General features: G+C 38.3%; 1 protein-coding gene across 2 annotated transcripts in view; it reads left to right on the forward strand.

The window, feature by feature from the left end:
• Positions 1–18000, forward strand: part of LOC106883106 (ceramide phosphoethanolamine synthase) — a 54826-nt gene that overhangs the window by 23356 nt on the left and 13470 nt on the right. For both annotated transcript variants that reach the window (XM_052977889.2, XM_052977882.2), the window contains one exon: positions 11101–11949. In XM_052977889.2, coding sequence (XP_052833849.1) covers positions 11182–11949 — 768 coding nt within the window. In that variant the 5' untranslated portion in view covers positions 11101–11181. The remainder of the gene's footprint in view (positions 1–11100; positions 11950–18000) is intronic.

The following is an 18000-nucleotide window of genomic DNA, read 5'->3' on the forward strand; positions in this document are numbered from 1 at the left end:
TCATATTGTTTTTACAACAGTAGAGTGTGATTTAAGGGAAATTAAATTTGCTTGTTACTTTTTAGAACTTGAGTGATCATGTGGAAGCTATCGTTTAGTTGTGAAAGGAGAGGCAGAGGCCACGACCTTCACAGACCAAAGAATTATTCTTGATATGTACAATGGACCTTACATTGACCATAATTAAGTGTTCATGATTGATATTGCTCAATTATAAATAGGAATTGGCTGTGGATATTGTTGTTCCAGCTCTATACTAATTGAGTAGAACTATGTTCAAAGGCTGCCCAACTGTGCTTATCCTATATTTTTAGAGATGTTTCCAAAACTACATTATTGAACTTGTTTTTCCTTGATATACAGGTTTAATTTAAAGAAGCTTTGGTTGCTATTTTTAGCACGTTGAATGACCACATGGTGGTCACTTTGTCTCTGATAGTTAAAGGTGTTTCTCTCCACTATATCTAACTATATCTGCTCTGTATTAGCCATTTAATATTCAGATTACTTTGTCAAATGTAATGCTTATTTATTTGCATTGTTTTGAATTGATCATGTACTTGACTCATAGCTTTGAAATTTCAATATGTAATTGTTTATTTTTAAAAGGATAGGTGTGAGAGGCCAAATTTGGCTGATATGAAGATAAAGCTGATAGAATATTTGGGCTGGATATGGCCAAGTTAAATGTTAAAGGGTTAAAGAAATACTTGTGTCCGCACACAACTTTTCACAGTAATTGACTATTCCTAATCCCTCAGTTGCATCAAGACTAGAATTACTGTTGCTTACATTGTAAGTACAAGAACAATGTTAAAAACTTAGGATAAACAAAAGATAAGAGGGGGAGAAAGGGAATAATAGCAGTGAGAAGAGAAGGTATTAATGTAATCAACAGTTCAGGAGGAAATAGAAAGTTGTGATTATCTGAATATGTGTGTATTGTAGGTCTCTGTAGTGTATTTCTTTGAATGTGTATGTATATTTTCATTCATGTGTGTGTTCAAGCCATGGATGTGTGTATGTTTTCATCAAAGTATGAAGTGCTTAGAAAGTGTACAATGAATGTGTATTGTTTATGTGTTTATTAACAGTTTGTGACCGTTCATTGATTGGTTATATGTCATTATTGATATATGTTTTTATTGTTGCTGTTAAGCAGTGGTTTGTAGTTGTCCAAGTGGTCATATGGTGTTTTGGCTGTAGCAGCAATGGTAGTGGTCACACTAGTGGTGGTTGCATCCATCTCACTAGTAGAAGCAGTAGGTGCAGCTTAAGGAGTAGTAGTAGTTATGGTGGACATTGTAGCTGTAATGAGAGTGATTTATTCCTCTCCTTCAGTAGCAAGAATGGCCATAGTGGTAGTAGGTGTAGTGATAGCAATAGTAGTAGTAATATTTTCTCTTCCATAGTGGTTAAGATGTGGTGTTTGATTATGAATGCTGTTTCTTTATTGATGTCTTGTTGTTACCATGTAACACTGGTAAATTGATATAAAGAAAAGATCATAAGATTTGGTTGTTTCTGACTAGCAATTGTGTCTATATGTTCACTGAAACCTAATTGTCTGCATTCTGCTATTTGAATTTGAGATCTGTGCAGTCATGCATTGTCTTAAAGACATTCCAGATTGTCCTATGTAGGTTTCTCTGCATCCTGAGCATGTTAATTTAAATTAGGTTTTCCAAAAATCAATAACTGACCAGCTATGAATACCCAACTAGAATGACTGATCTCTCCAAAAAGTAAAACAAACTATCCCCCCCCCTCAAAGAAAACAATGAAAATATATCCCAGAGTCTTACAAAACTATGTTTATGTCACTATATAAGCCCATAATTTAGATGTGGTGCAACATTGTCAGTGACCAGATCACAGTTTCAATTGATGAAAATTCTAAACCATATTACCAACAATAAATGTTTAAGTGAAATTAACAATCTTTGTTTCTGAATGGCTAACATGTATCTCCCATGATACAATCATTACAGTAATACAAACTCAGCTGCATACTAGGAAGTCATATCATCAACTGCAAACCAACTTTATCCCCAACATTTAAAATTTTCTCTAGATTTATTTGTATTGTCTTCTTAGTTTGATGATTAATGAAACAGTAAGAGTTCGAAAGAGTTGATTTACTGGATTCACTTCAGTTTTCCCCAGATTAATCAGTTAACCACTCATTCAATTTCATGTGAATCACTTGCGATGATTTTGTAGATAAGTTTGATAGGTTAAGAATATATTGAAAATATTTACGGAAACAGTCTGACTGGTAAATTATTTGATATTATCTTTTTTTAAATGCTATGGATATTAAGTTAGCGATTGTAGGTGTCTTGGGGTTTTTCTTTTGTATTTTTTTTATTATTACTAAATAGACTGGAGAAATTTACTAAACCATGTCTTTGTTAATGATACCAGTTACTTTAATTTTTATTCATGGCTTTTTTAATTACTTTTTATTTGTGAACTTAAATCTGTGTTTTAACTAGATTTCAGCCCAACAATTTGTTTCCCAAGCAGTTTAACTTTTTGTTTTTGTAACCTTTTGTAAATTTTAATAAATTTGCATATCAGAATTGTTTTGCTTTTAACTAGGGAAATATTCCTTATGTCATATTGTTTATAGTAACTGCATAAAGTATTATTTTGAATGTAATCATTATCAGATATACTTGTTTTGTGAAGCCATAGCTTTCTATTGCTGCCATAATTACATTATTCAGCCCTTCAACTTCTTTTTTAGTTTAATCCATTTTGTGTGTATGTTTGCGCTTACATACATACATGTGTGTGTGTGTATACAGGCGCAGGCATGGCTGTGTGGTACAAAGCTTGTTTCCCAATCACATGGTTCCGGGTTCGGTCCCACTGTGTGGCATCTTGGGCAAATGTCTTCTACTATAGCCTCAGGCCAACCAAAGCCTTGTGAATGGATTTGGTAAATGGTAACTGACAGAATACTGTTGTGTGTGTGTGTGTGTATATCATCATCGTTTAACGTCCGCTTTCCATGCTAGCATGGGTTGGACGATTTGACTGTGAACTGGTGAAACCGGATGGCAACACCAGGCTCCAGTCTGATTTGGCAGAGTTTCTACAGCTGGATGCCCTTCCTAACGCCAACCACTCAGAGAGTGTAGTGGGTGCTTTTACGTGTCACCCGCACGAAAACGGCCACACTCGAAATGGTGTCTTTTATGTGCCACCCGCACAAGCCAGTCCAGGGGCACTGGCAACGATCTCGCTCAAATCCTACAGGAGCCAGTAAGGCGGTACTGGCAACGGCCACGCTCAAAATGGTGCATCTCATGTGCCACCCGCACAAGAACCAGTCCAGGGGCACTGGCAACGATCTTACTTGGCTTGCCGGGTCTTCTCACGCACAGCACATTTCCAAAGGTCTCGGTCAGTAGTCATCGCCTCGGTGAGGCCCAATGTACGAAGGTCTTGCCTCACCACCTCAGCCCAGGTCTTCCTGGGCCTACCTCTTCCACGGATTCCCTCAACTGTTAGGGTGTGGCACTTTTTCACGCAGCTATCCTCCTCCATTCTCACCACATGTCCATACCAGCGCAATCGTCTCTCTTGCACGCCACAATTGCGCTGGTATGGACATGTGGTGAGAATGGAGGAGGATAGCTGCGTGAAATAATAATAATAATATTAGGGAATAAAATCCCAAACTTACAGGGAAAAATTCAATTGAGCAAACTAAATCAAATTTCCCAACATAAAATATATGTATATAATTTAAAGAAAAACTATAATTCAATAATGAAGAATGTAATTCATACCCTCTAGAAAATAGATATATCATAAAAGCCTAATTCTAAAAATCAATAAAGTACATAAAAGAATAACTAGTAAATTGTCGAATTATTTAATAGTTTTTCTCTAAATTATATATATATATATATATATATCTTTACTCTTTTACTTGTTTCAGTCATTTGACTGCGGCCATGCTGGAGCACCGCCTTTTAGTCGAGCAAATCGACCCCAGGACTTATTCTTTGGAAGCCTAGTACTTATTCTTTCGGTCTCCTTTGCCGAACCGCTAAGTTATGGGGACGTAAACACACCAGCATCAGTTGTCAAACGATGCTGGGGAAACAAACATAGACGCATAAACATATACACACACATGCATATATATACATATATACGACGGGCTTCTTTCAGTTTCCGTCTACCAAATCCACTCACAAGGCTTTGGTCGGCCCGAGGCTGTAGAAGACACTTGCCCAAGGTGCCACACAGTGGGAATGAGGGGGTTGGACAAAAATAATGGAAACAACTAGCATCATAATTTTGAAATATCTATAAAAACGTCAAAAGCTTGTTTATTTTTATGTTTTTTGATTTATTATTAGTGTTGCTTAAAATGTTTTGCTAAAATTGCTGTTTCTTTTCAGATATCATCAGAAAAAGGTAATTAATATTCATTAAAATGACAGATCTATTGAACATTCAAAGAGGTCAAATTGTTGGTGCTCATATGGCAGGTGCTAGCATAACGAAAACAGACAAAATGTTAGGTGTATCAAGAAATACTGTCTCGAAAGTAATGACAGCCTTTGAGAAAGAGGGAAAAACCTCGTTGAAACAAGACTCCGGAAGAAAACCAAAACTTTCAGATAGGGACTGTCAGACTCTTATGTTAATTGTTTGAAAGGATCACAAAAGTACAGCTCCTAAGATTATGTGTCTTGCTATAGAGGAGGTACATGGTTATCCAGTGAGAGAGAGAGAGAGAGAGAGGTACAGAAAGAGACCAGAAACAAGTGTGCTGGTGTAAAGGTGATACTTGGTTACCTAGTCAGAAGAAAAACAAGATAAGGAGAGAATGAGTGATCTAAGGGAAAGTGAGAGAGAGGGAGTGAGAGAGTGATCAAAGGGAAAGAAAGAGAGAGGGAGAGGAAGACTTAGGAAACAACAAAAGTGTGTAAGAGAGAGCAGAAGAGAGATGGTGTAGTGCTAGGGTTTACTCACAAGTAACAAAAATATGAGCATAGAACCTGGTTAGAAAAATAGGGAGTGGGTGGTGGGTTGTGTGGGGAGCAGTGATACAGTGAGGGCAAGAAAGGGGATTGGAAAACAATTACAATGTATGAGGACATGTGTAAGCTCGCAAGAAATGAAGCCAGTATGCTCTGATGGATGTGTAATGTCAGTGTGCATACTCGACAGAGTGTAAGTACCTTGAGAGAAAAGTTGGACCTAAGAAGCATCAGCTGTGGTGTGCAAGAGAGACGATTGCGCTAGTATGGTCATGTGGCGAGAATGGATGAGGATAGCTGTGTGAAAAAGTGCCACACCCTAGCGGCTGAGGGAAATTGTGGAAGAGGTAGACCCAGGAAGACCTGGGATGAGGTGGTGAAGCACGACCTTCGAACATTAGGCCTCACCGAGGCAATGACTTGTGACCGAGACCTTTGGAAATATGCTGTGCATAAGAAGACCTGGCAAGCCAAGTGAGACCATAATCCGTGGCCTCTGCCAGGGATGTAGCCAGCCCACTTATTCATACCTTTACTTCATTGGACACTAAACTCCACTTGCGAAGACCTGTTGGGGCAAGTGAAATTGAAATCGTAATTGAACCAAATTCAATGACTGGCACCTGTGCCAGTGGAGCGCTAACAGCACCATCCGAGCGTGATCATTGCCAGAGCAGCTGTCTGGCTTCCATACTGGTGGCACGTAAATAGCACCATTTACTGGCACTTCTGCTGGTAGTACATGGAAAAACATTCAAGCGAGGTCATTGCCAGTGCCGCTGGACTGGCTCCTGTGTAGGTGGCACATAAAGAACACCATTTGAGCGTGGCCGTTGCCAGTACCGCCTGACTGACCCTCGTGCCGGTGGCACATAAAAGCACCCACTACACTCTCAGAGTGGTTGGCGTTAGGAAGGGCATCCAGCTGTAGAAACTCTGCCAGATCAGATCGGAGCTTGGTGTAGCCATCTGGTTCACCAGTCCTCAGTTAAATCGTCCAACCCATGCTAGCATGGAAAGCAGATGTTAAACGATTATGATGATGATGAGGAGGAGGAGGAGGAAATGTGTGGAAGAGAAAGGAGTTGCAATTTGATTTCTTAGGGCGGAAAGTGTGTTGTTACATGTGGGTGTGATACAACACTTCTAGCACTCAGTTTCTTGGAAGGGTCTTCCCTAAGACCTCATATTGCCAAACATCTTGGTCTACCGTCATTTCTACCATGAGCCCCAACATCCTAAGATCAGTCCTCATCACTTCATCCCATTTCTTCCTGGGTCTCCCTTTTCCACAGGCACCATCCACTTTCAGTGGCAGCTACTTCTGTATACAGCTGTCTTTACTCATATGCATCACTTGTCCAAACCAATGCAGTCTCCTCTCCTGCATGCCACATCAATCCCTCTTATGCCGAACTTTTCTCTCAACACAGTTGTATTTTGTCGATCATGCACACTGATGTTGCAAATCTAATGGAGCATACTACCTTCATTCCTCTCCAACCTACGCGTCATCAGCAGTCAGAGCCCATGTCTCACAACCATGTAACGTAGCTGTTCTCACACAAGCATCATACAACCTACCTTTCACTCTGAGAGAGTTTTACTGTCAACAGAGGTAGTAGTTCTCTGAACTTCCTCCACTCTATTCTTATTCTAGAAACAATACTTTCAGAGCATCCACTGCTGTTACTAATTTGGTCACCTACATAGCAGAAATTATCTACTACCTCAAGAGAGCCTCCTAGGCATTTGAGAGAGTTGAAGTCCCTCTTAGTACTTACTGTTCCTGCGCACCTGCCACACGAAAGTGACCTTATCTCATAATCTTCCTATGATTCCACTGCATCTCTTATGCATCCATAGATTACACTTGGTGCAGCGAATGGAATTACATCCCACTCTTTTCCTACATATTGAACAGAGCCATTTGCCAACCAGAATGAGTGTCTTATTTCCTTTCTCGATAACAACTATGGATGCAAGCTGAGCTGTAGAACCTTTGCTATCGAGAGAAGCCTCAAGATACATCAGGGAAAGACTTGTTAGAAGAGGACAGAGTAGTGTGAATCATCTAATCGGAAAACATGTGGCAAATTTTCCCCAGACACAAATCACAGCGTATCAGTAAATGCTACAGCAAAAACCTCTTTCCAACCGGAAACTACAGGTTATGAGACTGATGCATGCACTTGCAAGAAACCGAGGGTTCTGTTGCCTGCTGCTACTGAAAAAGTAAGATATAAAGAATTTGAGAACAAGGTATGTAAATCTCTATATAAAATGACAGGATCTACAATGGAGAAACTAGGGAAGTTAGCAAGCTGAAGACAGGAATGAAATTATTTGGAGTAAAAAATCATGATCCCTGATTGGCAAAAGGGAAGAGTGGACCAAGCAGGAGGAACAGAAAATGCAGTTGAGGATGCAAAAGAACAACTTAAGAAAGTGATGAAAATTTGTTTTGCATCTATGGTAAGAGATCCCTTACTAGAAAAAAAAAGCATAGGTTAGTGACAGGAAAGGCATCCAACTGAAAACAATGCTTCAACAATATATCTAAGCCATGCTAGTATAGGAAAATGAACATTAAAAACAAATGAGCAAAGAAAAACTTCCTTTCAAGAATAATATTACAATCTCAATCAACTTATGAAACTGCTGTTACTACATCCTTAGTTCTTTTAGCAGCCATTCTCTTCTAACTTTCAATAGTTCAATAATTATGTCACAAAGCAGCAAAGCCTTTACATAATTTGCCACCACCTATTCCTCTGTGGATCAACATAACCTTTTGTTGTGGACAGTTGAATTGTAAAGTTTGCAAATGCTGGCATTTGAAAGAACACAAAGAATAACAAGCCACAACACAAAACATTTTATTACTATTGGCAGAATAATGTGTTAAAACTGCATTGTCAACATATGTCTGATGTATTCCGACTATTGTACAAAACGTGGAGGCGCAATGGCCCAGTGGTTAGGCCAGCGGACTCGCGGTCTTAGGAACGCGGTTTCGATTCCCAGACTGGGCGTTGTGAGTGTTTATTGAGCGAAAACACCCAAAGTTCCACAAGGCTCTGGCAGGGGTTGGTGGCGAACCCTGCTGTACTCTTTCACCACAACTTTCTCTCACTCTTACTTCCTGTTTCTGTTGTGCCTGTAATTCAAAGGGCCAGCCTTGTCATACTCTGTCACACTGAATCTCCCTGAAAACTACATTAAAGGTACACGTGTCTGTGGAGTGCTCAGCCGCTTGCACGTTAATTTCACAAGCAGGCTGTTCCGCTGATTGGATCAACTGGAGCCCTCATCGTTGTTACCGACGAAGTGCCAACTACCATTGTACAAAACAAAAAAAAAACATTTTTCTTTGCCTCTATCTGTGTGCTTACTGCAATACTGTTTCTGTGCTGCATCCATAGAAATGAATACTGCACCTTATATTGAATTTGACAAATGTAAGGTGTCAATGTAGCTGAGGTTGTTTAGGTTCACACTACAGCATTGCGGCTACTCTGATGTTAACACATTCACTCAGTAACCACATGGTCCTGGGTTCTATATTACTGCGTGGAACCTTTGGCAAACATCTTCTACCATCTTTCTTAGGTCGACAAGTACTTTGTGGGTTTAATTTCAAAGGGAAAAACTATTTAGAAGTCTGTCACATGCACGCACACACACACACAGACGTGTGTGTGTCTTTGTGTGTAAAATGTACAAGAACAAGTCAGACATAGGCTCTACAAGTTACATTGCAGGCTGATCATCTAGGCATGCAGTAACTTCAAATAAGGTAGAAGAAACTTTTTGATCCTCTCACATGGGACTTTTTCAGTACATGTGACACAAAATAATACACACTATAAAGCACAAGACTACAAAGTTGGCTTGTTTTCTCTGTTACTATTATGTACCTTCTACTGCAGCACACTATCAGATATCTCCTTCTTCCCCACTCACTTCTGACACCTCTGCCCCACTAATTCCTACCCAGCTCCACTATTCTCACCCACTTTTCTAAAATGTGAATAATCATGTCTCTTCTACAAGAAACTTGTTCTGCTCCAGCAGCTTTTCTCTCACACTTTGCCTCTCTCTCTCTCTACTCTTTATTCTTCTAGCATAAAGGCTCCCCACCTCCTTGGGGTTCATTGTCTGGCAAGCTGCATGGTGACCTCAGTAGTGCCGGTGGCATAAAAAAAAGGTGCTCAGTACACACTGTAAAGTGGTTGGCATTAGGAATGGTATCCAGCTGTGAAAATCATGCCAAAGCAGATAGTGGAGCACATTGCAGTTCTTAAGCACTTCAGATCTATCCTGATCGACACATGCCTGAATGGAACATGGATGTTAAATGATGATGATAATAATATTGATGGTGATGTAGACCATGAGAAATGATTGCAAGATAATGATAATGATACTTGTTGAGATATATTGATTTGGAAATCTCAAGTAAAGTACAAGTCAACTGGTTTTGTTACATTGTAAGCGAATGAAGTTGTGGGTATGATATTATGTTGAAATTTGATGAATTAAATGAGTGTATGAACTGTTTAATTGACTTGTTAACTTTATTCTGTTGTGGTAAAATGGAAAATGGATGAATATTTGGTTTAGAAATAGTTTCTACAGAATTTGTTTAGGATTTCTTCTATAACATTTCTGTTTTCAAAATGTAGGGTTTTGATGGGTGTTAGTGGTTGTTGCTGTTGTTTGGCACCTAGTCAGACTTGATTGAGCAAGTAAAGTATATTTCAGGGAATCATTCTCTTATCTTAATAACAACCAATACATCTTTCATAAAGACAAATCTACTGGAGACCCATTGTTCACCAATGGACTCTCAACCTCAAGAAATTTTACAAATGCCATATTATTGCACTTGTCATCAATAGAAATTTTGGATGTGCTTGCCTGTTGTCTCCATGTTTCTTATTCCTTGGATTTAAGGCAGATTGTTTCATCATGACATACTATAGGAGCTTTTTTTACCCATATTCTATGGGTCCCCCTCGTTCTTTATGAACTTCAGTGTACCCCAAAGTTTGGCTTTGTCTCCCATACGCTTCTTTCTTACCTACTTGCCATCATCTCCAACAATGTCCATTCTTATACAGAAAATACAGTCCATCATTCCTCTTGGAGCTTAGCATAATCCATATGCAACCTAAGTGTCTCATGTCAGACTGTCCTGATTCCATGAACATAGACCGTAAAAACAGTCTGCAATGGGATCATGTCAGTATTGTCTCACTAAGACAGTCACATAAAAAATAATAATAAAGTACTCCAAACATGAACAACATGCAATTAGACCCCTCAAAATCACTATAAATTTTAGGCCTTACCATTATTGGAGGATATCTCCTCACAATCTCATCTCCTCAACAGCAATGATTGCATCACAAAACCTGACCTTTCTCTTCAGGGTCAGAAAATACTTCACACCCTTTGCCTAGGAAATACCCTTTCACCCTTGCAAGTAAGAGATCTACAGTGGAATGCTGCTCCTACGTATTGGACAATGTTGCTGTTACACTCAGACATTCTAGACTGCAATAGAAAAATGGTCATATAACTAGTTAGCATGAAACAACTTTCTAATGCACTCCAACTTCTGGTCCACAGTTGTACTATCCCTATACTGTTTTTCTTTTCCTTGAGGACACCTGTATAGAGAAGTGTGCTTAATGTGGTTGGAACTTGCAGAAGAGGGAGACCCAGGAAAACTATGATGAAGGCTGACCTCAGTTTCCTTCATGCTAATTTAATTTAATTTAATATCAACTTTAGTAGCCTATGGCTTATTATGCAACAGATCAAGATAAGCTTATTGGTATTATGGAAAAAAAAAGCCAAGTGCAGTTTTTTTCTCCTTTTTTTGTAATTTATCCAAGTTGAGTAAAATTGGAAAATATTAAGATCTTGATGAAATTCTTTTAAGAAATAAATAGCAGCTTGGTTTGTGTCAAACAACAAATCGATCTTATTAAAAAAATTTTTTTTGTTAGATCTTTTGAAATAATTTGTTTAGTTGCATTTTGCTATTAACCAATTATTGACTTTGTTTCTTCTTTTGCAGATACCAACCAGTTTTCAAATGGCGTAGTACTTCTGCATCCTGCTAAAATTGTCTTGAACAGCCACTTAAACATCTGTCAAAATGGTTTCATTACAAGCACTGCGCAAAGACAAAAATGGATTATATTTATTCAGTTTTATTATCTTTGTTTATTTTGGAATTATGGATATAATTTTGTACATCACACTTCAAAAGTCTGTTCTAAATGAGAAGAAAAACGGCAGTTTCTCCCCTTTCCGGCCACTTACAGTGAAACTGTTAATGACAGATCCTGTTGATCACTACATTCTCTCTCCTGTTGCTGAATACTTTGATGAAATCACGCAATTCAGTCATGTCTTTTACTTTATTACCCCAAATATGATTAGTTTTTCCCACGTTTTCATTGCTATTATTGCTGGCAAGCTGATATCTTCGGACTCTCTCTACAACCGTCGAATGGGTGTTCTTATCTACCAGTTTCGTTGCTTCCTTGATGCCTTTGATGGTGTTGTCTATAGAGCACATGTTGGTGCTGGCCATATCTACAAATCTCACCGTTCATCGTTAGGTTACCTGGTGGATTCTGTCTGTGATATAAGCGGTGGTACTGCTTTGTGTATAGGAATGGCTGTCTATGTCTGTAGATACCCACCTTTGAAAAATCAGCAGGATATATTACCATGGACAAAACCCGTTGAAAACGGGACTGGAAATACTAAAAAAAATGGTCATGTAAGCAGTTGGATGGCCTTTTGGAGAACTTTCAGTTTTGGCATGCTGCTTGCAATGTCTGCATTTTCATGGGACAAAACTGTTGAGAGGTTCTCAGGTATTCTTCAAGTGCCTATTTCAGATGCTCAGGACAAAGTAAGTACAATTTTACATTCTCTTTTACATTGTTGTCCATATGTAACTACATCTCTACAAGTCTTTATCTTTTTCTATCTCTATCTTGCTGCATCTCTGCTTGTCTTTATCTCACTACCACAGCCCAATCTTTATCTCATAACATTTTATATACCATTTTCTCAATACATTTTGTTTTAAAAAATTGTACATCAAGAATTAATAGTACTGGTGTCCTTTGCAAGCTCTCTTTCTCTCTCTCTCTCTCTCTCTCTCTCCTCTCTTTTATCTCTCTCTCTTTTCTCTCTCTCTCTTTTCTCTCTCTCTTTCTCTGCTCTCTCTCTTTCTCTCTCTCTCTCTCTCTCTTTCTGAACTTCTGTGATTGATGTCTGTTGGATTAACAAAGATAGAGTAAGAATTTTTTACTATCACATTCAAGAAAAATGTTTAACTTTTTTGCTTTTGTGGCAAGTTTTGTTTAATTTCTGGATAAACAGAGTGGTCATGGTAAATGTATCTTTGTCTGTAGGTTGATTTATTTTAACTGAATAAATTGATAAGAAACAGTTACTGAGAATCAAGTTGTTTTATTCAGCTGTAACATTCAACTTCAGTATACAAAGCACATATCCATTTTTATATCAAATGACTGGCTACCAACCTTCAACTAAAGTATGCCATAATGCTCCTAAATTAGAAGTTGTGAAAAATTATGTCAGAGGTATTTAACTTGAGTTCATCAAAAATTTTGTGATGTGAGGTTATTAACTAATGTGACAATTACATTTTAGTGTGGGGTATATATTTTAGTGTGGGTGCTGTGGATGGAGAGAATTTTGAGTTGGATCTTGGAAAGTACATGAAATGGAAGGTGGCACAATATTTTGTTATCTAGGAGACATGTTGAATGGAGAAGGTGGATCAGGCATGGCTATGGTGGCTAAAGTGAGATGCACATGAAAATTCCATGAACCAAGCAGTGTGCTACTGAGGAGGAAAGTGTTAATGACACTGAAGGGAACGGTATATACTGCATGTATAAGAAGTGCTAAGCTTTCTTGGAATAAGACATAGGTAACAAATACAGGGCAGTAGATAAGGCTACAAAGAGCAGAATGAGAATGGTTCAATGGATGAGTGGAAATATCATTGAGTAAGAGGAAGACAGACAATGAATTGCAGAGTATGGTGGGAGTAAAGCCACTGATGAATGTTGTGAAAAGAAATTGGATGAGATGGCTGGATCATATGCTGAGGAAGAATGTGTAACGACCGTGCGACCAGGAGATGGTGACGAAGGAATGGCTCCTTTAGTGCATCGCATGGTTGGCACAAATATAAAAAACAAAGGACGTTAGTAGAAAGTCCAGACACAAAGATGGGAAATACCAGTTCATAGCTAAGGTACACAGTAGTTGAAGTGCTGTACCAAGAGGTTGTGGCGTTGAAAGCAGAGCCGAAGTAAGACACATGTCGTGTAAGAAGTTGAGGCTTTAACGCTGTTGTTGGTTACTTGGTACAGGAGTTCTTGCAGGTTGAATTTGCTGTTAACCTTGGTGAAGCATTTCACAAACAGCGTGAAGAAAGTTATGTTAGCGTTGCTGGTTTAGTGTGTACTTAGAGAAGTTGGTGTAGACACTGGCGACAAAGAAGCTTGTAGTAAACAGTTAATTGAACGAAGTGTTGGATCTCCAGTGAAGCGGAGTCATGTTGTTGCTGGAAATGGCTGGTGCTCTGTGGTCAGCGGCTAGACCTCAGAAGGTCTAAAGCCGAGACAAACTTTAGCGCAGACAAGCTAGCTATTTATGAGAAATAATCGGCTCAAACAGGGGTTCAGAAAACTGTCGAACGCGACCTTATCTGAAGGCGGTGATTGGTTGGGTTGCACCCTGGCACGAGACAGAATAAGAAAGAAAAATACGCCAATACCAACCAATCAGAGTGGTGGACATAAGGTCCAAAGAAGTGGCTGAAGGCTAGCTGTTATCTGCTACGTCTGCTTTCATATATATATAATAGAGAGAGAGAGAGCAGCTTCGCTACAAATGCAAGTGACTGGGAGGAGTGATAGAAATGAATGTAAAAGGAAGTAGAAGAAAAGAAAGACTAAGATTACAGGGTTAAAGATGATGGAGAAGGAAATGAGGGCAAGGGGGTTGGTGTGGAGGCATGTATAAGATAGGGCAAAATAGAGAAGACCGTCATGTGGTCCACATAGTTAACCCATTATTGAACAGGGAAATTATTTTAAAATGCTTGTTGTTATTGTATGTACTTCGCTACATTCAACCAATGTAGTTGCAGATGAAAATGCAGAGAGATAAAGTAACACATCCATAATCCTGTGGGTATAGTACTATGGTGAGTGAATATTTGCTAATTAGCTGGATAGCCTCTTTTATGTGATCTAGAATGTTTTTAGTTTTGTAATAGCAGCACTGTCTTGAATATGTGCACAGTGCTCCAATGTGGAGTGCATTCTAGTTTTTGGAAAGGTCAGTCCCTGGCCTTTCAAAAGTTCTTTTGTGATTTTGAGACATAGAATTTTATACCATTTTATTGATGTTATTTAGTGCAAGACTTTTTCTCTCTGATGTTTTTAATGATTATATCATGAAGAAGTCTTTGTACATAGGAATGCAAGTCTGGTGTGAAGTGTTTATCATGCATGTATATGGCATCTGTATGTGGTAGGTTAAGGTTGAAGGGTGGTGTTATCTGAGTAGGAATATGTGGATAAAACAGAAAAAAAGTTAGTGTATAGAAAGGAAGTGTGTGGGAAGATAGTTAAGCAGTGAGATACAAACTGATGTGATGAGGTTAGCTGATAAAAAACTTCTGATCGAAGATATAAGAGAGATAGATGATTTAACATTAACTCGAATTTGCTATCTTAACTAGGTTGTTCACACACTATACATGGTTGATGGCTTTACTCACATAAAGGGAAACAACATTACTTCCCTTGAAGCTGGCTGTGGGAGTAAGTTTCTTATAGATCTGCCTGTACAAAACTGTGCAGAGGGTTACTGAGAGAAGAACGAAAGGGAATGAAAGTAGTGATTGGTGATAACTGTTTCCATCACCTTTGAAATGTTGGAAGTGAGGTTCATAGAGTGGCGTCTGGCAGGGATCTGAAAGGTTCTTATGAATGACATTTGGTTGTATGTTTCCATAGACTAAATCCCTTTACAGAAAGCTTGAAGAGTTTGATAAGAAAAGGAGCTAACTCTGGAGTGCACAGTTTGAGAGTAATGGAAGGGACACAAACAGGGCTGGTCACTTAGTTGTATTGGAGATATCAGAGATTTACTGGCGAAGAGTGCAGTTTTATTGTCCGTGTGTGTGTGCAGGTTCCATGTGTGGTGACTATCTGTAGGAGTATTACAAAATTGTCTTGGTTGAAACATAGTGGGAGGAGAATAATAAAAATTCTGTTGGCTACAATTCAAAAGAAAAGAGGGTTGGTTGACTACTTTTTGTATGAAAGTATCCTTTCTTAATGGTTATTTTGTAAGCATTTCAGTGTTGGGCGAACATTCCTATGTTGTTTTGTAGCCTCAAGTGAGTGCTGATTAAGCGGATCTGTTCCAGTTGTAACCATTATGTCTTCTTTTCAAGCATAATATATCTAAGATTACCTTTGTACTTTTATTTTGTTATACGTTAAACATATTTAAGAAAAATATTGGGAAGGAAAAAGCAAAATGTTTGTCCATTGTTGAATGAAGTGCATAATGCCCTTAATCTCTTGATTTGGAAACAGCTATTGGACAAACTAGATTTGTTGGCATTAGACTGTTGTCATTGTCATCAAATACTTTTGTTATGGTTATGGAGCCATGGTCAGTCCATACTTTTTGGTTTAGAGGAAGGGGCAATGTCCAAGGCCTTCACAAGCCCTTTTAGAAAGGTGAAATCGATGTCAATAATCTATTAATGCTCATCGTGGATGTATGTTACTCAACACATGTAAGGAAAGGTATGAGCAGGGAGGGGATTCCAGGAGGCTGATGTTCTGTGAAAGAAGGACTGGTCATTGTAATTAGTGCAGTACCTGGGTAGGACTGGACATAAGGGTGATGGGAGGAGGAGAGACAAGAAAGATGGGAATGCATTAGTGGAGGAAGTATGAGCAGAGACAGTTGATAACTATATTCCATAGACCCAGTGTTTTAGATACATAATGTTGCCACAGCTTGCGAACACTAATATGCAGGTAATTATATTCTGAAGTGCAGTATAACAGTCTGCCTGCCTGCCTTTTTTTCTCTATTTTTTCTCCCATCCTTATTTATCAAGTTCAGGTAGTTGTTCAGTCTTAAGTCAGCTCTTAATCCTTGTGTCTGGTATTCCAGTCATGACTAGCTTATCTTTTTTTTTTTTCAGACTTAATATATCTAGGTTCACATTATTCAGTGTGACCTATCTTTTTGAAGATAGTAAAGTGTGCTTTGGGGGAGATTTGTCTGCTAGACCTAACAGGTCTCATGACTAGATGCTTTCTTGTTTGGTTCAAAATTCCTCAACAATCCCTATTGAAGTGGTTTTTAACCTATGACATAGTATCCTCTGGTGTTGTTGCAAGTTGCCTAATTAGATGCCAGTCATCTTTCAATATCAAAATTACATTAAACAAACGTCTTTCATTATAACTGTATATAGTTATTATTTACAATAATATACCTGACATCAAAATTGATGTCATAAATGTATTGAAAATAAACTGAAAATGGTATTTAATAAATGTGTTGACATAACATACATTCCATTTATTTGATACAGACTTGTATAGTAAAAATAATTAAACTTTTATTGAAAACATTTTGAAGGATTTGATAGAAAAAAGTGAACTAAATATAAGGGAGAGTTTTATATAAATTGTTTTGATATTTTTTGAGGTTAAAACAATGAAAATCTCTTTATTTAATGATTGAAAATTGTTCTAAATATTTTATTAAATTATTGGTGAGTCTGTACCATGGAAAATGACAGCGATTAACATGTATATTAAAAATTTATTCACAAAGGCACAGGAGTGGCTGTGTGGTAAGTAGCTTGCTTACCAACCACATGGTTCTGGGTTCAGTCCCACTGCATGGCATCTTCTACTATAGCCTCGGGCTGACCAAAGCCTTGTGAGTGGATTTGATAGACGGAAACTGAAAGAAGCCTGTCGTATATGTATATATATATATATATATGTGTGTGTGTGTCTGTGTTTGTCCCCCTAGCATTGCTTGACAACCGATGCTGGCATGTTTATGTCCCCGTCACTTAGCGGTTCAGCAAAAGAGACTGATAGAATAAGTACTAGGCTTATAAAGAATAAGTCCCGGGGTCGATTTGCTTAACTAAAGGCAGTGCTCCAGCATGGCCGCAGTCAAATGACTGAAACAAGTAAATGAGTATGCATGATTTATGGCAAGGAATACTGAAAAAGGCTTTGGAGTTTACTTACCACAATTTAGTTACTTTGATACATTTGTGAATGATATTGCTGACAAAATTCCCTGACAAATTTCATCCCTAAAAGTTGAAATCATGGCCCACTTTATGAGTTTTCTTACAGAACCACATGAACACACTTTTCACCCACTCTACCCTAGAAACCGAACTACAACCCTTCTTCTAACTGCATCTTTCTTTTCCTCACATTTTCTCTTCATAAATTACCATTGTTTTCCAATCTTCTTTCTTGCTCTCACTGCCTTGCTCACAGTATCCTACCCCCTGCAACACCCACACTCTATTTTTCTACCCAGGTTCTATGCTCAGATTATTGTTACCTGTGAATATACCCTAGCACTACACCATCTCTCTTCTACTCTCTCTTACACTTTTGCTGTTTCCTACTCTTTCTCTCTCTCTCTCTCTCTCTCTCCCTATGATCACTCATTACACACACACACACATATATATATATATTTGAGATGGTAATTTTTTTTCTTGCCAAATAAACACAAACATTATATATTCATTCTTCATTTATTATTGTTCTTGTCTTTATTTCCCATTGTCTGTAATTCTTTCATCACACACCTGTGACCTCTTCAGTGACTTTTCCACCCC

Source organism: Octopus bimaculoides, chromosome 2 (assembly GCF_046866305.1).
Source record: "Octopus bimaculoides isolate indiv1 chromosome 2, ASM4686630v1, whole genome shotgun sequence".
In the NCBI taxonomy this organism is placed as follows: Eukaryota; Metazoa; Mollusca; class Cephalopoda; order Octopoda; family Octopodidae; genus Octopus; species Octopus bimaculoides.